Source organism: Oncorhynchus mykiss, chromosome 3, assembly GCF_013265735.2.
Source record: "Oncorhynchus mykiss isolate Arlee chromosome 3, USDA_OmykA_1.1, whole genome shotgun sequence".
NCBI lineage: Eukaryota > Metazoa > Chordata > Actinopteri > Salmoniformes > Salmonidae > Oncorhynchus > Oncorhynchus mykiss.
The window spans coordinates 26,166,205-26,192,196 of record NC_048567.1 but is presented as its reverse complement, the minus strand read 5'-3'; the positions used below and the strand labels follow the sequence as shown (position 1 = coordinate 26,192,196).

General features: G+C 41.3%; 2 protein-coding genes across 10 annotated transcripts in view; both read left to right on the top strand.

The window, feature by feature from the left end:
* LOC110515948 (diacylglycerol kinase beta) overlaps window positions 1-3,275 on the top strand; it is a 64,029-nt gene extending 60,754 nt beyond the window's left edge. For all 3 annotated transcript variants that reach the window (XM_036973415.1, XM_036973426.1, XM_036973408.1), the window contains one exon: window positions 1,046-3,275. In XM_036973415.1, coding sequence (XP_036829310.1) covers window positions 1,046-1,153 — 108 coding nt within the window. In that variant the 3' untranslated portion in view covers window positions 1,154-3,275. The remainder of the gene's footprint in view (window positions 1-1,045) is intronic.
* Window positions 3,276-6,162: 2,887 nt separating this feature from the next.
* On the top strand, window positions 6,163-24,729 carry LOC110515941 (ETS translocation variant 1). 7 transcript variants are annotated; one of them, XM_036973368.1, is made up of 15 exons: window positions 6,179-6,306; window positions 6,431-6,491; window positions 6,686-6,806; window positions 7,244-7,334; window positions 7,664-7,711; window positions 8,350-8,415; window positions 12,394-12,447; window positions 17,175-17,304; window positions 18,318-18,509; window positions 18,799-19,046; window positions 20,954-21,025; window positions 21,128-21,196; window positions 21,354-21,523; window positions 22,671-22,772; window positions 22,949-24,729. In XM_036973368.1, the coding sequence occupies exons 3-15, from the start codon at window positions 6,762-6,764 to the stop codon at window positions 23,174-23,176; spliced, it is 1,515 nt and encodes a 504-aa protein (XP_036829263.1). In that variant the 5' UTR covers window positions 6,179-6,306; window positions 6,431-6,491; window positions 6,686-6,761; the 3' UTR covers window positions 23,177-24,729. The 7 variants fall into 7 exon arrangements, with proteins under 7 accessions (XP_036829265.1, XP_036829280.1, XP_036829263.1 ...); XM_036973375.1 differs by having other exon boundaries at window positions 6,180-6,306; window positions 20,957-21,025; XM_036973369.1 differs by having other exon boundaries at window positions 6,249-6,306; window positions 6,392-6,491.
* The last annotated feature ends 1,263 nt before the right edge of the window (window positions 24,730-25,992 follow it).

The following is a 25,992-nucleotide window of genomic DNA, read 5'->3' as shown; positions in this document are numbered from 1 at the left end:
CATCTCTATTGTACACTGGCATAACCTTTAAAGGGCCATACATTTTTTTAAAGTATATATAATCATTGATTATTGACGACTATAACCTGTAAATTCCTTAATTATCTTAGTTTAACTGTTGTACACCATCAGAACCCAAAATATACATTTGTTTTACTCCATTGTTTGTAAACCAGTCAATTGTAAACAAACACTGACTGTGTAGGTTTAAAACATGGTTAAAACTAGGATTTTGATCTAATGGATGGTCAGTCCCAGTATTGATAGCATTGTTTGGTTACGTTCTCCAGCCCCATCCCTCAGCTATTTACCAAAACAGTGGCAGGGTAGCCACTTTGTTGTGCTTTGCAGATTGCCCCTTTAATTCATCTATTTGAAAATTAGTATACATTTCTTTAACATGAAATACAAACTCATAGCCCATTAAGCTTTCAAACACGGTCAGCTTCTCTTTCAAGTCATGATTTTGTGCTGAACCTTTTTTTTTTAACCTCAATTCTCATGGAAAGGTTAATTTGTCAATGAAATGATACTCCAGTAACATTCAGTTCAGTCACGTTGAATATGACTTGGACATCAAGCCCACGCACAATAGCGACCACTACAGCGTTAGAGTTCATGAACGATGAATGGCACGCGCCTCTTTGAAGTAGAAGGGTTTCTTTTATGCTGATGACACTGTTCACCTTGCTCATTATTCTGCTTTATACTGCGAGGGCTATAGTATAATGAGCTGCGTCCAGGTCAGGGCATACCTTGATGGTTGATATTTACCTTCTCATTGATCTGTGGTAGTTTCACTTTTTCTTCTTCTGACATGCTAATAGCGTCTAATACTCATAGAATTCAAGCTTCAAGCTTTTCTCTGTGGTTGCTTATTGGAATGGCAAGATTACATTATTACACAGGCCATGACCTCCCTTGCTGTACAGTGTACAGGTATGTTCAGTGGGTCCGTGGGCTCCGTGTTATGAAAGCATTCACCCAACCATAGCATAACACCATGTAACTCTGTCCTGTTTCCCTCACTCTCTGTCCACACCAGATTGAAATAGTGCATAAGAACCAGGCCCCGATGTTGATGGGTCCCCCACAAGGCAACAGCTTCTTCTCCTCTGTGATCCGACGAACATGCAGCGAGAGCAAAGACTGAGAGAGAGAGAGACTTAGCCTTCGGCCTCTTCTCCAGAGAATCAAGCCGTCTTACCCACGGAGGTCGCTAGGTGTGATGCCAGGATGCTAATTTGTTAGCCTAGCTCCATTTGGGTCGCTAGGGTATGATGCTAGGATTCCAATTTGTTAGCCTAGCTCCATTCAATAGCATACTGTAGCTGTGCATGCTACTTCTGCCATGGAAATGTCAGTGCCCCCTTACTTATTTAGAGTGAGGAACTACAAGGACAGAAACTTTGGTTCATGATGCGGTGCCACTCCACAATGCCAACACAGTGGTATTGTCCCTCTGGAACAGTTGTTTACCGTTCCAGATTTCAACTTTATACTGTTACGATGGCATGTTTTTTTCTAAATGTCATTTTTATAGTGGTCTAGTGAAACGTGCCATGTGGATCAAGTCCTTTTAAGGAAGTAACACATTTCTGTCAATCATTGAAAATAATTTGTATGATAAGGTATTGATTTATGCGGCGTCATTGTTTTGAATGTGTTTGTGTTTGCGCTTGAACACCCCCAATGCATGATGGACATTGGATTACTGTTTATGAGGTGAACATATCTTTCAGGGTGCATAAGGACAGTGATGACATTGAGTTAACATATACTATAAGCATTTGGTCTAAGTTAACGTTTCAGGTTATTTGCTTCGCATTTCTTCGGGCACTGACTATCTCTTCAATGTTGACTTCATCAGAGAATGGATTTAAGAATCTCAAAGGCTCTGTTAGGTTTCCCACAAAACATGTTTGACAGGTTATTGCTCAAATGTCTTGCAGCTGGATCATAGAAACTATTTCCATTAAGGCTCATAGACCAATTAAGGAAAATGAATTGGTAACAAATGCATGCACATGTCACATGACATATACACTTTTTCTACATTGCACGGGATATCCAGACAATTTCTTCTAATTGTGCTGTGCACATCTTGAGTTGCATGGATAACCAAGATCTATTTTTGAACGTGGAATTGTACTGTGTTGTTCATTTTCGAAGTCAAACACTTTGTCAGGGTTCAACTACTGCCTTTCTCTCACACTAAATGAAATCATATCAACCTGAAATCAACCGTTTGTGGTCAGGGAGTCCTGTTTTTCAGGGGCAGGTACTCAGGTATTTTTAAGATATAATATTGCTCAAAGGTTTATACACTTAACTATTATTATAGAAAAACCTTTCAAATAATAGAATTGAGTACATCATGTAGTACAATTATCACAGTCAAGACTCCAGAGCAGGTTTTGACCTCCTTAGGTCATTGACTTGTTCAGTCTTTTTCAGCGGTTTGCCATTGAGCATGTTTACAATACATGACTCATACATGCATACATTAACCAATTAGAACTCAAGTCCAAATGTGAAATTACTATTGACATACTTGAGCTAGAATTGAGGAATCAATCTTGAGAATCAGTCTAATCAATTTGCATGACTGGGTTATTCAGAGACAAGAAGAAGCTCTGCATTCTCCCACTAGATATCTGCAGAGGCTATTTGGTCTGGCACATGATGTGCAGATAAGTAAGACTAACCATAAGAATGGCCTGATATTGTTAACCTGAACAGTATATTGTATTCTTAATTTCAGAAATCTATAGTGACTTTTTATTATATTGACATCATTCGTCCAGTTTTCACCAAAACCTCTGACCCATATCTCAATGTAATATACTACCAAAGATAAACAGAACGAAAGGCCATATTCAGATCAGATCCATACACTATCTGAAATTCTTCAAATCTGTTACACATGAATGACACCCAAACAGTACATGAATAGATACAAGTTTTCAAGTAAAATGCATTCCTGCATGTTTTCTAAGTGCAATTCAATGATGGAAGATGACTGTATTGGATTTCTGTCTCTGTTCAAAGGCCCATCCTGCTTATGGAAGATTTGGTTCCACCAACTTTTCCATTACTTTGCTTTGTATGTGCAGTGTTTGCTTTGTACAGTGAAGTTGTATTTTTGTACACAATGTTATTTTTCTGCGTAAAGCATTGCTCTTCTCTGTAAATCACGCCATTGTGTTCTTCTGTTCAAAAACTGAACAGAACATGAAAACAATTAAATGTTGTTGTCGTTTGACCTGCTCACCGACATGTCTTCTTACCTTTGACCCTGTTGACACCTAATGGCACTCAATGGCACAATGGCACCTGAGACGGGTTGACTGTCACCGACAGGACACTCACGATCCTGTTAGTGTTCTTACACCTGCTCTAAAGCTATTTATACAGTGGATACACTCAAGCCATGAGAGATGCCTGTCAAACTTTCTTATGGCTCATGGTATGTCACACTTGACAGTGCTGTGTACAGTTTTCACCCTGATCCTGCGATGACCCTTCAATGACCCTGTAACATGCTTTTTTCTTGTTGCTTGAGTCAACTAAATCAATATAGGATTAGTCTTAAAATAAATGTCCCTTAACAAATCTAATCATTTCCTGTAGCCTATATTACTTTTGTTATTTATTTTGATGATATTACATAATTTCAATCATAACTCCTCATTCATTATGATCTCATTCATATCTTTACCGTAGGCTTATGTGATACATGAAACAATGAATGCCTTCTGCACAAAGTAACTACATGGTGTTGCTGCTAATACAATACAATGTAAAATCTCAATTGGAACACATAGCTAATATTTGTTTGTCTCTCTAGGGATGAGGCAAATGAGTGTGTTTACCTCTTCGCTTGGTGTCAGATGGACAGGACACCTACGCTTGACCTGTGTTTCTCAGGCCTCCGGGGGGTTCCACAGGAGTGACAAGATAATTCACTTCCTATCCCCATCAATGTCTTAGGCATCAGGTAGCTTAGCAGTCAGAGCTTTATGCCAGTAACCGAATGGTCGCTGGTTTGAGTACCCGACCCGACAAGGTGAAAAATATGTCGATGTGCCCTTGAGCAAAGCTCTTAGCCCTGATTTGCTCCAGGGGTGCCGTACTACAATGGCTGACCCGGTAAAACAACACATTTCACTGCACCTCTCCATTGTGTGTATCAATACAACATGTCTTTTTTAAATGTAATAATGGCCATAGGACGGCTTCAAGATTTCTGTCCTGACATATACCACCCTTTCAACTGAACATTACATGTGTTTCTTTGATATTTTCATCAGCCATGCAAGTGTTTTGATTAATGTAATAACCAATTTGTATAATATTAGAATAACTGTTTAGAATTTCCCCCAAATCATTAGATTTTTATATTTGACATTAACATTTTAGTAATTTAGCAGACAGCTTATCCAGAGCAACTTAGAGTTAGTGCATTCATTTAGTGCATTTATAGCTAGCTGGGACAACCACATATCATAGTATTAGTAAGTACATGTTTCCTCAATAAAGTATCAGCAAAGTCAGAGCTAGTAAGGGGGGGGGGAGTCAGGTGTGAGTGTTAGTGATATCTTTCTTTTGTAAAGCACCAGACTGCTCTCACTGTGTGTCAGTGTCGTATTGACTGTGATGCAAACCTGTCCTCAGTTGCCCAGTGACCTGTGATTTACTTACAGGTCAGTGCCTTCTGCAGGTCTGAGGCACACAGCAATGCATCCCTTACATTAGGGGAGAGCTGCAGCTTTAGCAAATCCCTCTGGAAACACTTCAAAATGCTGTTTCCATGGTCACAAAGTGTGTGTGCTCACATCTGTGTGTGTGTTGCCTCTGATTGAGAAAGAAGGACAGAGGGAGCATGCGTGCGTGTGTGTGCGTGCGTGTGCGTGCGTGTGTGTGCGTGTGTGTGTGTGTGTGGACGTGTTTAACTATACTTGTTGGGACCAAAATTTGACCAACTGGGGACATTTTGTTGGTCCCCACAAGATCAAATGCTATTTCTACGGGGTTTCGGGTTAAGGTTAGAATTAGTGTTTGGGTTAGAATTAGGTTTAGGGTTAAGGTTAGGAGCTAGGGTTAGTTTTAGGGTTAGGAGCTAGGGTTAGGTTTAGGGTTAGGGTTAAGGTTAGTTTTTGGGTTAAGGTTAGGGTTAAGGTTAGGGTAAGGCTAAGGGTACGTGTGTGTGTGTGTGTGAGTGCGTGTGTGTGTGGGTGGGTTGGTTATTCTATCCTTGTGGGGACCTAAAATCACAAGGATAGTAAAACAAGGAAAAACATTCCTCATGGGGACATTTCCCATGTTCCCATGAGAACAAAGGCTATTTTAAGTTTAGGGGTTAGGTTTAGGGTTAGGATTACAATTAGGGTTAGGGTTAGTGGTTAGGTTTAGTGTTAGGGGTTAGGGAAAATAGGAGAACATAAGGTTTGTGTGTGTCTATGCGACTGTGCGTTTACGTGACTGTGTGTGTGTGTGTGTGTGTGTGTGTGTGTGTGTGTGTGTGTGTGTGTGTGTGTGTGTGTGTGTGTGTGTGTGTGTGTGTGTGTGTGTGTGTGTCTGTGTGTGTGTGTGTGTGTTTGATCAAGAACGTGCTCTGAGAAACATGTTCTCAAACAAAACAAAACAGGTTCTGTACACAGGTAACCTATTTCCTTCTTCAAATGTAGTGTTATGTTCTGTTAATTACTGATGCCCCCTTTAAGGATGGAGCACCCTTGGTCATGCGCATTGTTCTATGTTATTCTGGTACTAACTCGTTTGAGTAAATGTGAAGCTACAGTTCAATTGCTTGTATTCAGAGTCTTTCTTATTACATAAATAAGTACTAAGTGTTAAGACACTACAATGGCATCAAGTAAAAGTGGCATTTTAAAAGCCCAATTTTTGAGAAACATTGTGCAAAGTGATAAAGTTTAAAACAGACATGCACAACGCAAGCACAAACACACAGACAGACTGACAGACAGAGACAGACAAACAGTTGTAACACTGTTCCTCACAAGTTGTTCTCTTTAGAAGTTAAACACACATGATTAAAAATGTGCCTGATTGAAGGGTGGAAATCGGATCCAGTGAAAGACTGACAACCAATAGGAAACGCAGCGCCTTCTTTTTCCATGGGGGGCCCCAGAAGGCGAAGCCAAGCGGCGCCAAACCAACACTAGAGCTGAGTGTGCGCAGGCTTCAGCCGTCAGATTCAGCAGCGGGCTTCACATCGCTGACTTTTGTTTCTTACTAAATACAGACAGAAACCCGTGAATGAATGCGGCGCAGATTAATTAGGTGAGTGTCCCTATTATTTTATTTTCTATTTTGTGTTTACGACATGCTTTAGAGTATTATTTAGTACAGCTTTTGGTCACGTTAGGTGGTGGTTCTCAATATTTATCGCCATCCTTGCGCACAGCCTATAGTGAGAAGTGGACCGTTTGTAAACAACCTTATGCATAGCCTACCTCTTTACAAAGGTGAGTAACACACAACTCATTGAGAGCTATGCAGCTAATATGTCAATTATTTACTTTTGTAGTGGGATAATCGTAGTGCAAGTTCACTGCGGAGGTGTTTGTACCTTTATGAATGAAACTGTTTCATGTCGACTACCTCGGCAAGTTTAGACGGTCCATTCATTTTATTCTTCCCCCAATCCATCTTGATATAGGGTGGTCGGACGGCACACTCCGCGGACAATTCTGGCTAATTGCTTATCAATTAAAGTAGAGCATTAGCGTTGGAGAATGGATGGGATTCAAGACCAACAAGTGCCTTATATTAAATCCAATGTGAGTGAGAGACACGTTTTTTTTTTTACGTATAACCCGAGACCAAATAACAAATAAACAGCACTTAGATATCAGGAAAATGTTATTCATTACTGTGTTATTAAGTTGATGTAAAACCTGCAAGCTGGTCACTCGGTCGCTCAGTCACCTCCTCCATGTACAGATGTATGAACGGATAGCGTAATATTTAAACTATTACTGTGTAATACATGATGTTATATATATTCTAAGAAATATTGTAATAACGTTATTACTAGTTAGCACTGAAGCGTTGCATTCCCTCTGTAGTTATAGGTCAAGAAAAGGGACAGGGGCAAGTTTAAAAGTGTGTGAGATGTGTGATTGATGGCCATCTATTGCTCTCTCAGCTGTCATCTGTGCTAGTACACAACAGAATCACTCCAGTGGCAGACATTGATTTGTTTCCTCCCGTTTAGAGGCCACAGGGGAAGACAACTTGCAGTGAGAGACCGGCAAATGACAGAAAAAGAAAATTAATTAACTCTGACCTAGCCCTGGACACTGAAGGTAGGTAGAGCAGAGGGGAGGGAAAAGTTAATTTCACGGCTTCTTAACATTTAGCAAAATTCAATTGGTTTGTGGCCACCTGCACTCGTAAGCAAAATCTCAATTACAAGACATTCACCTGTGAAGATTGCGAGTAGCATCTGTCAGTGGCTACAGACACAAATTGAGTTGTTATTAGTTACACACGTGCCTCTGAATCATCTGGCCAAGCCTCCAATGGCATTCTAAGCCTATCAGCCTGTCATAGTGGAGGGAATTGTTTCTGAAGCTTTTTTTGTCCTGTTTTTTCTTCCCCTCCATGATTGTCCTCCATTGTTTTATTCTCCTAGAACTCTTCCAGGACCTCAGTCAACTGCAAGAGACCTGGCTGGCGGAAGGTAAGTGTTTACACATTTACTGTAGTGTCGAAGCTCAACAAGCTCACTTGGTTTAAAAGACATAGTAAGAGAATTGGAGAAAGGGATCGGGAAAGGTAGAGATGTAGAAAAAAATTGGCCCCAAGTTCCATTCCTACTAACGTGCAGTCCAATTAAAGCCTGTGTGGAAGAGGCACCTTGTGTGTCATGCATACATTAGAGACTGTGATGAGCGTGGTCTTGAGGGAGACTGAGGAGGCTCTACCCAGAGTGTCATCACAAATTACCAGGAGAAAGCTCTCCGCTGCTCACTGTCTCTTCTGCTTTTGGCAAGAGCTAACGCACGCGAGCCGACCCACCACCGCACCACCTCCACCGGTCCTCTACCATCTCCTCTCTATCGCTCTCTCTCTCTCTCTCTCTCTCTCTCTCTCTCACACTCCCTCACTAATTCCTCTTTCTTTTCCTCTCAGCGCATCTCTCTAGAAATCATCCTCCATAGCTGTAGTATCAGCTGTCTTCTCCGTTTCTTTATCTTTCTATTGGAAGAAAAATAACGGATTTACTTGTTTTTTTGTTGAGAGTAATTTTTTGTTTGTTTTTGTTTATTTAATTATTTTTTTCTAATGGCAAGACTTGCTCTGTGTGGTATAACTCAGACGTGATGCTTCAGGATTTAAGCGCGGGTGTCTTCTTTCCGCCCTGTTTGCAGCACAGAAGTTTTGGTTAGTAAAGAATATTGATCATATTGTGCCTGCACCATTTCCGTAAGCTGCATGTTTCATATGTCTGTGCATGTCTGAGTCTGTAAACGTATTAGTCTGTCGTTTGTATCTACATTTGATCTTCTTCTCTTGAATATCATTTACATGTTGAAAATGCTTTTCTTTGCATGGGACATTTGCATTAGTTTGCAATGTTTCTTCCTTTCAATTAATTGCTAATAAGCTGCAATATGCATTAACAGAAAAACATGGCCTTTTATTCTTTAAAACTTTTGTTGCTACATTTCTGGATGTTAATATTGCTTTGATTACATTTAGAGTGACCTATAAATTATAATATGCAGTATGTCCAATCTATGTTATTGGCATTAGGTTTTAAAACAGGAAATCACAAAGTTTCTGGTGGTGTAAATATGAAGTAGGATGTGGATTCAACGTGTGAGTTCTTTGTAGCTTCTATAAAAGTCCTCTACATTACTTTTTAATCATTTTAATTTCCCATGTCAATATGATTGTATGCATGCATGACACATCTTGAAGTTTGTACTTGCCGCTTGCTTAGGGACCGAAACAAGCCCACGACATTATGTGCTGTATAATGTGGTCCCATCATCTTATCTCGTATTGTAAATGCACCATGTGTTCCCTTTCTACACAAAATATAACTAAGTTTATCTCTGTATGTGGGACATCTTTCTCAAAAAAATAATGTATCCTTTATTTAACTAGGCAGGTCAGTTAAGAACAAATTCTTATTTACAATGACGGCCTACCGGGGAACAGTGGGTTAACTGCCTTGTTCAGGGGCAGAATGACACATTTTTACCTTGTCAGCTCAGGGATTTGATCCAGCAACCTTTCAGTTACTGGCCCAATGCCCTTACCAGTAGGCTACCTGCCGCCCCAATGCACTGCATATTTACTTTTCTCCTTAAATGCACTGCATTTGTGGACTGTGGACTGCATTATGGAAGACTAAAACATGCCAACATCTTGTGTCAGCTAACTATTTAAAACAAATTTCGTTTGGATTAGAATTAGGCTACATTTGGTATCAATAATGACATCATTCTTTTGTTGTTCAATCTATGTCAGTGTCAGGGCTTTTGTTGTTTGTTGGTCTCTCAAGCTTTGAGAGGAATCGAGGTTTGATGACAGATTGAACTTTTGATGATTTATATTCAGACCACATATTTGAAATTAATCTAGAAAAATGTGTACTTATGGTAAATTGTTTAGATATTTTCTTCAGCTCTACTGTTGCGCTATGTTAGTATTGAACAAGACAACCTGTTTCTTTATCCAGTAGGCCTCAGTCTCTACTGGCAGATGATTCTAGTCGTAATGTTAAGGTCTAAAGTGTAGATCCTTAACCAGTAATATACATTTTTATCATACTCTATCAACTGTGATGTTTTCCTGGTAATTTTTTTGAGGTTATCTTATTACATTTTCCAAAGAGGTAGAAAAATATTTCTCCCTGCTTTGCACAGGTGGATAGGCAACTTAATCATTGATGAGATTCATCTATTCTTTAATACATTTAAAAATGCTTGCAGTGTAATTTAGGGGTTTTAAAAATGAAAAGTATGCTTTGAAATAGATATTGGAATACTTTACCAGCTACTCTCTGCCAGTTAGATTATGAAGTATATACCGCAGGGCTTGTAAAAGAATAAGATGTCGTTTTAATATTTTAGTATTTAAGTGGGGGGAAAAGGCCTTGGTTCCTGATATAGATATTACTGTAAGGAGTACAGTTCTGCATGTCGTGGATCATTGTGATGTACGTTTCAAGATTGAAGTAGATTTAATAAATGACTTCCTGTCCATTAAGATAAAAAGGAATACCTACCTACCTATTTCAAAGATTTATTCATTCAGGTAATTGGAAATAAGAGGAGGAATGATGGGAGACAGACTGAATTTCTGACATCACAAACCGAGAGGTTGAAGGGTTCCTAACCTGGCCATTTTGGCCAGGGCTATTTTTCTCTTTCTTTTTGGGAGTTCTTCAAGTATCAATTTCACGTTGAAATCTATTCGGTGAGGTTGCCACAATTTTAGAATACTGTCATTTTTTAAATAAAATGTTGACACAAATGTGAAAATGATAGCTGATGCAGTCTGGTCTATTGAATTCAAACTTTTAAAAGGAGACAGTAAATCTTTTCCTCAACCCGTTCTTTTCATCTCAGCCCTGTTGTTGGCGCGCTAGCTAGATTTGTTTGAAACCTAACACCATCAGACACACAGTACTTGTAGGTACAGGAGCCTGATGGTGTTGGGCTGGGATGAAAAGAATGGGCTGAGGAAAAGACAAAGGATGTGCCACTACTACTCAGGGCCTGTGTATGGGGCTTGGCTGTTTTTCTTTTCTCTTCTTTTCTCTCTCTCCCTCTTTCTTTCTCTCTCTCTTTTTTTGTGAATGGCGGCAGAGTTCTAATTTTGGTGCTCTCTCCGGGAATTGTTGCAGGGATCAGCTGGCCCATTCACAGACTGGGTCCGGTGACTCATGCATCCGGCTTCAACATCACTTTCTCCCCCTCTCCTTTCGTTTCCGCCTGTCTGTCGCCATCCTTCTTCCCCTCTCGCTTTGAACCTTGCGACTTTGTGATGCCTGCAGTGCGCGTGTGTTACACAGTGCTAGCGAACTTGAGGTAGAAAGAAGTTGTACACGGTTGTGGTGGAGACATTGTTTCCTTTTCTTTGAGTGGTCAGGCTTGCACTGGGTGAATGTTTTCCAGTCATGGTTTTGTGGTGGAGGCAGTATTTTGAATTGAGAGAAAGTTCTGGTCTGTAATTATTTGTAGTGGCAAGGTATGACATTATTTTGCACGAAAAGGTGTTTTGTAGTTCTTACAATGGCCATCTTGATGCAGAAATCACAGTGCACACCACAATCCCACTGCAAGAGGGGGCTTGGCTGGCACAAAGAATTGAAGTCAGCAGGTGCACAGGGTTTTACAATTATACTTCAGTTGCTGTTATGTTGATCTTTACAGTATTGCACCATACAATATAATTCATCTTTCCTAGTGTCTATCAGAACAGTCTACTGTATTGACACTTGTTTTACAGTGAACATTAGTTCACACAAGGCTTGACCTAATCGTTTTTCACATGTTTTTCCACCACGCATATTGTGAGAAAATAGGTTTTTCCTTTTTCTATTTTGTTGGATCGTTCCTTTTCTCTCATTTTGAAAAGTGAAAATACAAAACATGATCATCTGATACAGACCTGCCTCGACACGATACTGATTCAGTGATAATGAGAATCCACCTCTTTGTGCGTAAAAATAGACGTGCTAACGACACATTTAAAAATCTCTCATATTGCCGTTTGCCACAATTCTCCAAACTCGTCAAACTTCAGGGACCTAAAAAGTGCAAATGTGTGTAATATAAATATGTACATGCCTAATTGGACCCTGTGCAGAGCCTTCATTTTCTTAGCATTAGCCGAAAGCACAGGAGTGTGAATGATAGGTGAAACACTCTGGATTGGAGCAGAGCTGACTCGGCAGGTACAGGTGGATTCAGCAGTGGGGAAGAACCCAATTAGCTACTGTTAACAATGGGTGTTATTGCTATCGGCGTGGAGATAGCAAACTCCTGAAGCTACAGCATCATTTAAAAACGGACCAGACAACCTCAGGACATATGCAATCAAGAGAAAGAGGGGAAGAGCAATACATTCGTTCTCCCTAGAGACTGTTATTTTAGCTTTTAGCTGCTCCATTTGCATTCTATTTGTCCGTTGGTGCATTATAACTTGGATAAACATTGGGAGGATTCTGCATTTACATTGCTTTGTTCATGAATAGATACATGTCCATAAAGGGATTTTTTTTATGTCTTTAGAGGCTTTTTGCCAAAATAAATGATTGAGAGGGTTAGACTGGATATCGTGAGTCTGGTGTCGTCCATCGGCATGAAAATCACTTTTTCCTTTCCTCTCTGCTTCTTTCTCTAGCTCAAGTTCCCGACAATGACGAGCAGTTTGTCCCAGACTACCAGACTGAAAACTGTGAGTATATGATGCCACAATGTTATTGTATTTGTGTATGTATGTGTGAGTCTATGCGTTTGTGTGTGAGTGTGTGTGTGTGTTTTTCCATGTCTCTCAGTACCCCCACCTTCACTCTCACATGTGGTCTCCGGAGAGCTAGTCTTGCAGGTTGGCAGACAGGTGCAGAAGAGAGGGGGTGGAAGAGAGGGTAGAAGAGAGGGGGTGGAAGAGAGGGTAGAAGAGAGGGGGTGGAAGAGGGAGCTATGATATTATAGCACTGGGGTTTATTTATGTAGGAAATGTATCAAAATATTTTGAGTCATTTGCAATGAGTGATAATAATCAGATAGTGTTTTTTATATATATATAATAATAATCTCAAACTCAATATTTTCCAACAGTATTTTATCCTCTGTAACTGTCAGCATTTGTTGTGGCGGTTATACTGGAAGAAATCCAATATGTCTTGACATAAATGCACTATACATTAAAATGCATTTGGTGGCACAGTACAATGAGCATTTAAAGTGAGTGGAGACGAGGCTGTTGTTGGCACAGTGGGGTTATGAAGGAAGTCAGCCAACGTGGAGACAGAAGTGGAGTGAGTGGAGCTCAGTGGGATCCAGTGCTAGCACATGTCTTTTAGATGAGCCAAAAGGCCTGTGCAACAGTGAGAAAGCAGGAAACTGTGTCTGTAATGACCATTACCCCCTTTATCGCTCACATGTTAGATATTCACCTCAGAATATTTAATTCATTTCAATACTTGTATTTCTACATTTGTCTCAAGAAACTGTTTGCCTTTGAGGAACCTCTTACCAGTTTCTCTGAGCTACGTAGACGTACAGTATGGTACATATCCACTATAGGATCCAAAATGGTTGCACAGTAACATCCATAAGGTCTTGAGGTCCCCATGTCCTTCAAAGCCATCCAGGGCCCATCGTGTCCATTGTAGTAGGGGACTGCTGACCATAGGAAACGTCCTGTTGGCATGCTGGAGCAGACTGGAGAGGCAGAAACAGATGGTGGGTGGGAGGGCGAGGGCACTGTGGTTGGGCTCTCGAGCAGGCGTCCCAGCCTGCAGGACTCCAATATGGGTTTCACCAAGGAGAGAGTGAGAGAGGATGGTGGGATTGTTTAGAGGTCAATAGAGGTAAAACGAGGTGTATGACATGTACAGTCAATTCATTCGTACGGGATGAGAAAATAGACATAGAGAACAGGTGGAAACATGGAAACGGATCACTGCAGATATTTTTGACAGGGTTTTTTTTTGCGCTTCATAGAGAAGCATTCACGTCCTCACTTTATCACCTCACCTGTGGTCAATTTTCCCATGTCCATCAACCATACTTAACATCACATTTGAAGGGGAAACTTCCAGACATTGAATCTTAAGGCTTTGCACATGGAGGAGACATGTTCTTTGTCTATTACCTTCACATTTAATGGTTTCCAAGCTCTCATTAGCATAACTTAGCAGGGTATGAAGAAGTACTGTAGATGGTGTAAAATGAGACCACATGTAATCAGCGGATAGGAGCTACTAACATTAACAGTAATGGCAAGCACTTACACTGTGTGAAAATTGATGTTTTTTCCCCCTGTTGCCAAAAGACTGATATTTTATGAATGGACTGGAGAAATATCTGCCAAAAGTAGACTTCACTGTAAATGCCAAAATACACAGTTTGTAACCCAATGCACACAACTGTTGCCCTCAAGGGGGTTTTGTGGTAATTAGGAATGATTGGCACCAAAATGAAATTTCTTAGCTTGCAGCTAATATAGTGGCTGTATTGAGAAAATTCACTGTGAACGGCATAGCTGGTTGTGGGGTATTTCAGATATGATTTAAATAAGGGAACCAAAATAATAAATGAAAGAGATTGTGTGCACTGCAAAGCGTAAAGTCAGACAAAATGCAAATACACTCAAATCTGTATTTATAAAAATCAATGATCAAAATGTTGTTTTGAATCAAATGTAAGGTTTGGTTTCTAAATAAGGAATAGGGCCAAACAAACAATAGTAATTTCTCAAAATACTAAAATGCAATTCATGTGGGCAAGCATAACACATTTTGTACAGAAAACCAGCCTAAGAAGTTGACAGAATATTTGAGAAATTCAAATGAAACCATTCAAAATGATGTAAATAACTGTCAGAAATGCTTGTTCTTAAAATGCACAGCCATTTAGATAAATCAATCTGTAGATACTCACAGCAATTTAACATTGATGGACCTGACATTCTAAAAAGGTTTATCTGTTCTCATTACAGGTGATGTTTTCCATATTGATTGGTGTACCTTGGCACCCCACTGATAAATCTATTGTGACATTTCCATCTCTATTTTAGGTGCCTCTCTTAGAGCGCATGAGCTGTTCTTAACATTGTAGTTCATTCAGTTCATGTGCATATTAACTTATTGTGTTGTAGGACAAATACATCATTTCATAAACCATAATTATACTGAACAAAAATATAAATGCAACATGCAACAATTTAAAAGATTTTACTGAGTTACAGTTCATATAAGAAAATCAGTCACCTGAAATAAATTAATTAGGGCCTAATCTATGGATTTCACATGACTGGGCAGGGATGCAGCCATGGGTCAGCCTTGGGGGACATACCAGGCCCACCCACTGGGGAGCCAGGCCCAGCCAATAAGAATGAGTTTTTCCCCCACAAAAGGGCTTTATTAAAGATATAAATACTCCTCAGCACCCCCAAAACTCACCCCCCTCAGACGATCCCACAGGTGAAGAAGCCAGATTTGAGGTCCTGGGCTGGCGTGGTTACACGTGGTCTGCGGTTGTGAGGCCGGTTGGACGTCAAGTTCTCTAAAACGATGTTGGAGGAAGCTTATGGTAGATAAATGAACATTAAATTCTCTCGGGTGGACATTCCTGCAGTCAGCATGCCAATTGCATGCTCCCTCAAAACTTGAGATATCTGAGGCATTGTGTTGCGTGACAAAACTGCACTTTTTAAAGTGGCCTTTCATTGCCCCCAGCACAAGGTGGACTTGTGTAATGATCATGCTGTTTAATCAGCTTCTTGATATGCCACACTTGTCAGGTGGATGGATTATCTTGGCAAAGGGGAAATGGTCACTAACCAGGGATGTAAACAACATTGGAGAAAAATAAGCTTTTTGTGTTGTCTGGGATTCTTCATTTCAGCTCATGAAACATGGGGCCACCACTTCACATGCTGCGTTTATATTTTTATTCAGTGTATGTCCACTAATAAATACATGTACATCACAAAACAGTAAACAATACGTCTCTGTTACTTATTGTACCTCTTGCCATAAGCCTTTAATTAGCCAGATAAGGCTGCAGCCTCTGTGTCTGTGGCGCCTGAGACGCCATTCGACCCCGTCAAAGGTCTCCCCTCAGGAGGTACCACTTTGACCACCGATCGATGACCCGTAAAGGTCGCGCCCCACCGAGGCCAGCGAGACCTGTGAACATCCCCTGTGCTTTGCCCCAACGTGCCCCGTGCATCAGTCCCCTGGGACACAGGCGTCAGATGGGGTGTTGACAGATCGACTCCTCCACACAGAGAGACTGTGACACTGTCACACAGGCCAAGCTGTCAGTCAGCAGTGAGAAATTCAAAACATCCACTTCTCTCAGCTCCTCAACCCCTAAACTACTTCCTCAGTCATCAGCTCTGGAAAGGGCTTGTTTTCTAAGGCCCATTCTAGAAAAACATACACTGGCCCGGCAATCCCCCAGGTAGACAGTTGAGCATGGTTCTAGCCCTAAATAACCAGAGAAAAGACAAGCATTTTTAGTGCTTTGTTTAGTTTGATTGATTTTCACTTCCATTCATGATCGGTATCTACTTTGTTTTGACGTCACAGTGGGTCGGATGTGGATTTTAACATGAAGATTGACAAACCACTTCCTGTCAACGGTAACAAGGAAATTATTGTGCCATATTCTCTGCATAAGTAAAGCACTTTGGGTTTATACTCTCCTCAGTAGTTGTGCATGTGCCTGGTGCAACCGCGTGTGCATGTTCGCGCACGTACGTAGCCTACGTGTGTTTATTAGCGGTGACACGCTAGCTCTCCAGGTACCCGGGACTGACTTGATCCTGAGTGACTTGGTTTTCATCACCGTGGCCAATTGAATTAGTGTTGATCATGACTCAAGATGATGGGATGTTAATCAGGACTGATTTGGCACTTAACAGCTTCTTAAATGCACAGGCCACTGTGGGAAACTGGGCATAGGTACAGAGAGTGGGTTCAGATCAATGGGCCTTGTTAGTGTTGTCTGGACAGTATTGGCAGTTAGCTGAAACGTGATAGGGATTTAGTGGTGTCTAGCCCTGCTTTGAGATTGTCATATTTCAGGAAGGAAGAGACTCCCATTGTGTAACTGCGAGAAGTGAGTTACAGTGAGTGATGAAGACTGGGATTCTGGACTTAGAAATAGTCTGCATAGATATTCCCTGTCCTTAGGGATAGCAGTGGAGTAAGATGAAGTACTGGACATGTATACCTATTACCCAAGTGTTGAATAAGGATTTTGTATGTGGTGGAAGGGCCTTTAACATAGGTTTACTTTTCATGGGGACTATATGACTATTGTACATCTGGACATGTAGAGTACTGATAAATAATGAATTAGTTACTGAATAAATGTTTCAACGTCACCAATCTAATGTCTCCTCTCCATCCTCCCTCCTTCCCTCCCTCTCACACATGCATGTCATAGTGGCATTCCACGGACTGCAGCTGAAGATCAAGAAGGAGCCCCACAGCCCCTGCTCCGAGCTGGGCTCCGCCTGTAGCCAGGAGACGCCCTTCAAACTCCACTATGGGGAGAAGTGCCTGTACAACATCAGGTAGGTAAGCTACAGCACCAGCCTCAGCTTGATAAAATGAGTATTAACAGGTTGAAAACATCCGAGCTCTCTGCATCAGCCAGTACGACATCACATGAGGTTCCACTTTCCACTATCTGGAACCAACAGAGCCAGATTGCACACAAAGAGATAGACTAACACACAAAAATGAACATTATAGGTTTTGGTGGTTTGGAAAATATCCTGTGGGATATTGAAGTAGTATTTATTTTACCTGTAGTGAAATCTCACAAGGATTCTGCAGGTAAATCTGGTTTGATGAAAATGAAAATGAATCACATTTTGTACAGTCTTTTTTTCATCTCCACAGGTTGTCCAAAATATCGCCACGCTGTTAGATGGATAATGACTGCTTCATTATGATTGCTTGATAAACTACAGTACTTCTGGCTTCCCACCCTGTTTTCAAAGTTGTATTACTTCCTTCCATTTTGAGAATTCATGACATTGGAATTGCAGCCATTCCCTATGAAACAAAAGGCCAGGTGCTGTGCTAAATGTTTCAAGTGGGATGCGCTTGACTTGGGGAATAGATCTAGGATAATATACTGTCTACCTAAGGTGTTTTTTCAAATGAACCAAAATGCCTATGGCACAATAATTGCCTAGTTGCATCAAATCTTTAATTGATTTGACTTGTGATATATGGCATTGTGGCATATGCTTGCGATATTACAGTGCCGTGTACGTCAAGGGTCATCACGAAGATGTATTCTAGAAGAGGAAACACAAAAGTATTTTAAACCCTGAACATACGCTAAAATATATATATATTCTTAAAGAAGGAAAATGTGTCAAAATTCAAGTTCAAAATTTCGCCCGAAAAGTTTTTAAACTGTCATTTTGACAATAACTATAACATAAAAGACGATTGGATATGGAAAAGGATAGCGTTACTAGGCCACACTACAATGGCTTCTGTCAAATGGCATGTGTCGACATAATGTAAAAAACAACAACAGACTGATCCCTCCACCCCGTGTGTCTCTCAGTGCCTACCAGCAGCACAAACACCCCACAGGCATGAAGCCCTCCAGCCCAGCGACGCCCCCCTGCAGCAACCCCGTGTCCCCCCTTCGTAATGGCTCCCCCACGGCCATCCCCACCCCCAAACCAGACAGGACGTACCCCCACCTCCAGCCCTCCCAGCCCCTCCCGGACAGCACTTACTCCATGGACCACAGGTACTGTACTACACAGCTACTGTATACTGTGGGCTACCACTACATCATCTTTAAAATGGCACTAACAAAACATTATCGACATAGTTTCAAGTGCACATTTTAAGTTTATTTGATCATTTTAGTACATTCAGTACAGCTTACCAGAATCTAGATTTACCATTCTAATTATACACAACAGGTTGTATAAATTGTCAAGTTTTAGGTATAAAAATGTGTATTGATGTCAGTCCATCTGTCTCAATCGGTTATCATGAGATTTTGTGAAAATGTCATTTTCTTGCCTTTTCAGATTTCGACGTCAGCTGTCGGAGCCCTGCCACTCGTTCCCCTCCCCACCGTCGATGTCTCGGGACGGAAGGCCCATGTACCACAGACAGATGTCTGAGCCCAACATCCTGTTCCCCCCACAAGGCTTCAAGCAGGAGTACCCCGACCCCTTGTTTGAGCACCCTGCCATGGTAGGGGCGCCCATTCCCCCCACGTACCACCCCTCCATGATGATCAAACAGGAGCCCAGGGATTTCACCTATGACTCAGGTGAGTGGGTGTGTTAGTTGTCCTCTTCTTTTTTGGGGGAGGAGGTGGTGGTAATAGAGATGCAGTAAAATGTGTTGTATTTAATATTGTGGTGTCATTATCTTATTTAGTCTTTGGTGTTTTAGTAGGATCCCCATTAGCTGTTGCGAAAGCAGCAGCTCCTCTTCCTGGGGTCCAACACAGAACAAGAAACATGAGATAATACAGAACATTAATAGACAAGAACTGATCAAGGACAGAACTACATACCTTTAAAAACATCACACATAGCCTACGTATCTATACATACAGCCTGCAGGTCTTGCTTTGTGGAGTGTGGTGTCAAAAAAGCATCTCTTTATTACGGACAGACCTCTCCCCACCTTTACGACCGTTGAATCTATAACCTTGGTTAGAGCTGTAGAAAAATGTAGCCTACTGTATATTTATATTTTAGTGTACATCATTAGAGAACTATGACAAATTCGGCCAAAGAACACTCTTTTCACTCAATAATATAACCAAATACTTGAGCATTTGGACCCACCATAGCATCAAACCACCCTCTTTTTAATCAGACCAGATAGTTGTCATTTGAGGAATGGGCCTGTTGATTGGATTAACCCATTATTAGTGCAGGGGTTTCTGGTTTGGGTGTCTGTGCCGGGCTCCATTTCCTGTGGTGCTCTAATGTCTGTGCCTGGTCACAGTCCGCCCCCGCAGAAGGGGTGGTGGGGTGTTCTAATCCTGCTGGCTTCATTCATAAGCTAGAGCCAAGGAGAGATTACTGTGGAGTGGTGTAATAGTGTGCCCAGTCAGGGTGGAATGTGGCGTCCACTCTGCTGCCTCATGCAGAGAAAGATTTCAATATAAACAGCACTGAGCTCCCTTTGAGTTGGCCTTCTCTCTGTAACATGAGCCCTTTTCAACAGGGACATGTTCATAAGAGAGTGCGTTCAGAAAACATTTGCAACAGAAAACAAATGTTTCTATATCTAGGTAGTCCTCACTATTTACATCTGAGCTATTCAGCAGACTCTCTTATCCAGAATGACTGACAGTAGTGAGTGCATACATTTTCATACCGTTCCCCCGTGGAGTGGAACCCACAGTCGTGGTGTTGCAAAGCACCATGCTCTACCAATTGAGTTACACAGGTTTATTTCAGTCTGTTGTCTTCAGTTTGGTGCCTAATGAACACTACCCTGCAAACATGTACGCAGGTTTCCCAAGTATCTCGATGGCGTGGATGAACAGAGGGAGCCCTTTTCCAGCATGTTTTATATCCCAGATTGACCATTTAGGCGAATTTATTAGCAGTCATTCTGCAGCTTGTTTACTAGACCAGGCCTGGGGAGAGGATGGGAGGGGAGCCTGGTAATTTCATTAGCAGTAATTTCCTCTACAAGCCCATTACTTTGATGAAGTTCAGAGAAATGTTGATGGCCCTAAATGAACGGGGTTAGTCATTTTATTGACCATTCACTTTGTAACTGTTTCGGCCCTTTGATTGTACCCAGCAGCTGTAATGTGGTAGGAGGGCCAGACATATACAGTATAATATTATACTGTTGTAAATGGTACCAGTGAAGTTGCAGTCAGTGAAACAAAGCCATCACAGCCATCATGCTTCACTGCTGAAGAAACAGAACAAGCCGAAAACATGTCCAACATTTTATGCTACATTTACTCCAATGCTGCTAATAGGTTATCTTGAGCTTAGCCTAGACTACGACACTGCACTGTTCAGGACTAGTGTCATATTGTGCGCTTATTGTTGGCTGAGCTCCAGTGTCATGCTAGAAGACATGTTCTTTAATCAGGGGCAGTGGTGCAGTGAGTGAGCAGTAACTGACTGCTCTCAGATAGCTGATACTGTCCTAATGCTCCCTTAAGGGCTTCTAACACCCATTCTTCCCTGTCTCCAGCAGAAGTGCCTAGCTGCCATTCTGTCTACCTGAGGCAAGACGGCTATCTGGCTCACAGCAGCAGGACTGAAGGTGAGGGATGACGCTTGGAGACATGCATGTTGGTTGGGTTATTCATCCCGTCCAAGTTGCCGTTTCCCTAACGTGATTTCTCAACACTGTCCCGTCTCTCAGGCTGCATGTTCGATAAAGTCGCAAGACATTTCTACGACGACACCTGCGTGGTCCCCGAAAAGGTCGAAGGTGAGATGTCCAAGAGTCGACACATAAACGGCTGCTTTCACTTGTAATTTCAATCAAAGATATTCATTGAAATGTGAAATAACAACCTCTTCTCTCCCCTTCCTCCCTCCATCCTCCTCCTCCCTCCATTCCCCCTGTCCCTCCACCCCCCCTCTAGGTGACATAAAGCAGGAGTCAGGTCTGTACCGTGAAGGTCCAACCTACCAGCGCCGAGGCTCACTGCAGCTCTGGCAGTTCCTGGTGGCTCTCCTGGACGACCAGTCCAACTCTCACTTTATCGCCTGGACCGGCCGGGGCATGGAGTTCAAACTCATCGAGCCAGAGGAGGTGAGAGCATGTCTGTCTCATCATATTCCACATGGAGTATCTTAGTCCCTTCAAGCAACAGTGACCAGATTATTCTGATCATTGAAGTGAGTTTGAGGTGAAATCTGCTCTTCAAACGGTCAGAATAATGTGTTAGGAAACGTTTGAATGAGGCAATGTACCATACAGACGTTCCTTTTTTATTGGCTCACCCCGTGCTAAAAGTATGAAATCTGATCAAATCAAACAAACTGTCAACCGGAGAGTGGCCTACTAAACGTTTCAATGAACCTGTTCCTAAAAATATAAACAGTGTTGACGGTTCGGCCCTTTGAAATGGAACAGGTCTGGGTTTGTGCGCTCACATCGCAGACAGAGAGGCACAGTCAGTGTCTGGTGTGTTGGTAGGGTAATGGTTAGAGGAGTGTGTGTGTATGTGTGTGTTGGGGGTGTAACATGGCATCGGTCCACATGGCCCAACTCAGTGGGACCAGCCAGCTGCAGCGAACAGGGGGGCATTCATACCATCAGGTGACCAAACGCGCTAACTTTGGGCTTTGGGTGGCCGTAAATTCTGCCTTTGGCCCGGGCAGGTGTAACACATGAATGAGCATGAGGACATGAAAGGGGGTGCAACGTTTTTAGTGTTGGGTCCAGGCAGAGAGGGAGAGAGAGATACAGGGTTAGAAAGAGAGAGAGAGAGAGAGAGAGAGAGAGAGAGACAGGGAGAGAGAGAGAGAGAGAGAGTGGTATACAGAGAGAGTAGGAGTAGGGCTTTAGAATGGAGGATGGGGAGGTTGTGTGGTCTGGTAGACAGGTGCTGTAACATCTGCTGCCTGCTCCACTGGGTGGGTGACAAGCTCCTAATGAACACATCCCTGTCAAGGGGTGTGGAGTCTGGTTCCACTCTAATTGCTGTTATTAGGAAATATGGATTAGTAAGCTCTGACATTAAGACAACGTCATTGCATTTTTACCGGGAAGTTGTGCAACAGGGGGCGTGTTATGTTCTCACCTCTTATTATGCACAGGGAATATGTTACAAGACTGAAGCCACTAATCTGTACAATGTGATCTTTCTATGACATTCTGGTATCTATTCATTTCACCATAACCATTTCCCCTTTGTTTATGTGTGTCTGTCTGTTCGTGGATGTGTGTGACAAAGGTTGCACGTCGATGGGGAATCCAGAAGAATCGACCTGCTATGAACTACGACAAACTCAGCCGATCGTTACGCTATTACTACGAAAAAGGCATTATGCAGAAGGTAAAAAAGGCCTAAGGCGGCACCCTGACAAGAGACATATGACGATGGTTCCACGTTTGATTAGCTGTAATACCTTCTTCTCCATAGTCAACCATGGGCTCTGACAACTGTCCCTTTGGGGACAATAAAGTTAATCTCATTTCATCTTATCTAATCTTATCTTATCTTATCTCCAGGTGGCAGGGGAGAGATACGTGTACAAATTTGTGTGCGACCCCGAGGCTCTGTTCTCCATGGCCTTCCCTGACAATCAGCGGCCCGTGCTGAAGACGGACATGGAGCGGCAGATCAACGAGGAGGACACAGTGCCGCTGTCACACTTTGACGAGAACATGGCCTACGTGCAGGAGGCGGGGCCCTACTGCAACCCGCCACACCCGTACAGCGAGGGCTACGTTTATTAACGTGAAGCCCCAAGACGCCGAACTGGTGTACTTCACAGTCGCTACGAACGGAGGGGAAGGACTTAGTCATTCAGAGGATCCCGAGTCACCCTCGCTCACAAACACCACCCTTTTTCTTCCATTTTCTTTGACGTCCAAGCTGTGCTGCAGGATGGAGAGTGCACTTTATGGACTGACTGACAGTTTGTGAACCTGCGGGGGCTAGCTATGTAATTGGGTCGTTTCAGATGTTTATGTTTAATTTAAAGGAGGGATTCTCTCCCCCCCCCCCCCCCATAAGCATGCCGTATTCGTATGAGACAGGACTCAAAGGCCAAAGGTCACATATGGACATATTCCTGCAGTCTAGGCAGCTGAATCCTCAGAGCTTGAAGAAAAAAAATCCTCCTGATCTTTTCGACAGTTACAGGAAGCATCCTCAATTATTTCTTTCATTCCTCTTTTTGTTCAATTGCCCTTTCATCTCCATCATGTGTACTTTCTTACTCATTTAAGTGAATAATGCAATGTATTGTAATGACATGCTTTTAAGATACTTTTATGGTGAAGTGACATAATTCTAGACTTGAAACAGTAATGTAATTATACCAATCTTAGTTGACATCTACATGCTGCCTTGCTGCCAGTTTTAAACGTGCCCCTTTGCCAGTACTGACTGACCCACAGTGCATCATGATATGACTGAGTTTTGGGTTCCTTTTCAAAACTGCATTGACTGTGTAGACCTGTAGGAATTCGACACGAAACGGTCAGATGCAAACAAATTCACCCTAAACATACTTTATTATATGTAATGCAAATGACCTGTATTTAAAAGACATGAAGTAGAGACTGTACCTTATTTAGTCTTTGCATTGTTGTGTATATCACACCAGCGGCCAACTTAATGAATTACATATTTATTACAAACCTTTAATTCTGATTTGTCCTACATTATACGACACAAATGTTTTTTATGTTAATGATGTGTATTAATTCAGCCATAACACGCGTTGTCCGATATTTCAAGGCCACAATGTGGGAATTGTACAAAACAAACATTCCCTTTATATCCTATCACACGATGTTGTTGTCCCCCTTTTAAAATCAAACGTAATGTGAGGAATGCATACAAAAAAAGAGATAAACATGCTAACTGAAATCAAATCATATCTAACTTTTTCCTTTTTGTTTGTAGACAAATGATGTACGTGTTGCATACGGGGGGGTTGCATTTGAATAAAAAGGTATCAGAAATATTTTGAATTTTCTAGTATTATAAAGATCCATGTTATATCTGAAATAGGGTTTCCATGTATAATCAGGTAAATGCACTTTGGTTGCTGCTTCGAATTGTAACTGTCGTCATATAGTCTAAAAAATAATGGCAAACTGCAATCTGCAATTCTGCGTTCTGTGTTTAAGTGTTTTGTTTAGTCATATGTTTTGTTTTATATTCTTCAAAAAGGGAAAAAAATGAAGTCACCACGATGAAGTTCTGTTAAAAAGTATACAGGTTGGGATGGAATTAGCAATAGCCAAAATTCTGTAATAAAATAGTGCTGAAAAACTGGTACATGCGTGATTGTCACCCATGAAAATATATACATATTTTTTTTTTTACCATGAATACAATATTTTCAGATTTATTAGCAAGTAAACATTTTTAAAGAGAATTGAAGTATGGGATCTTGGTGAGCTATCTACGGCAACTACTGAAATAGAACATATCATTTTTGTTGTCATTTCCACAGCCAATTTTACCACAAAACCTCTTATTGCATAAAACACAAATATTCTGTAAGGTTTCAAAACCGCATTACTCAGTAAGGATAAGATGTTGTAGTTCATAGATTTACTGACAGGCATAGACAAATTTAGAGCAGTTCAACCAAGCATGAGTGGGTTGGTGTAGAGAAGTGCAATGGAGAAAAGTAACTCGTCAATTTCCAGGTTGGTGGGGATACTCTCTACCGCAAAGCATTTAGCCAAAAGTGACACCCAAAGAAAAATCAATGTCTAATTTAAGGCAGTATTTTTTTCATGTTGGACAATTGTTGGTGTCTTTTGTTCCTACTCTTAAAAGCTGGAGTGTCAGTAATGAAAAAGTAACACTGCCTTAAAGTTATTATTGCCTCTTGTAAAGTGTCACTCGCAAAGAAATCAATGGCTAATTTAAGGAAGCATTGTTTAATTGGTTTCACTGGGGGAAAAATGAAAACGGATGTGTAGGTAATGAAAAAGCACAGTTTGCCTTAATTTGTCAGGCCAGGTTACAGGCAAACCCTATTATAGGTCCTAGTCTTAGATGTTTTTATTGATTGCCTATAGTGCAATGTATTGCCCCTTTAACTTTATCCAGCTGATTGCTTTTTTGAAGCATTTACTAACACCTAACTTTTAATATGATGAATTACATATTATTTGATTACAGGGTCGTTCCACCAATTCAGTGCTTTGAGAAGTGTAACTTCTAAAAAAAAAAACAGTTGATTTGACCAAATGTTTACATTCTGTCATAAAGAACAGATGTTCAACTATACTGAACAAAAATATAAACGCAACATGCAACTATTTCAATGATTTTACTGAGTTACAGTTCATATAAGGAAATTAGTCAACAGAAATAAATTAATTAGGCCTTAATCTATGGATTTCACACGGGCGCAGCCAATCAGAATGAGTTTTTCCCCACAAAGGGCTTTATTACAAACAGAATTACTATTTTTTGTTCAGTATACATAAAAAAAAACTAGGTTGACCGTAACAGGGTTGGAGATTTCATCTTAAATCAGCCATAAATCTCCTCGTGACAAGAGGAATGGAAGCTTGTTGTG

Excerpts from the sequence above, each read along its gene's own strand:
- LOC110515941 (XM_036973370.1), top strand. The coding sequence starts at position 6,762 with ATGGATGGGATTCAAGACCAACAAGTGCCTTATATTAAATCCAAT. Across the intron at positions 7,335-7,663 it reads CCTAGCCCTGGACACTGAAG|AACTCTTCCAGGACCTCAGT; the intron begins GTAGGTAGAGCA and ends TTATTCTCCTAG. Across the intron at positions 19,047-20,953 it reads GGATTTCACCTATGACTCAG|CAGAAGTGCCTAGCTGCCAT; the intron begins GTGAGTGGGTGT and ends CCCTGTCTCCAG.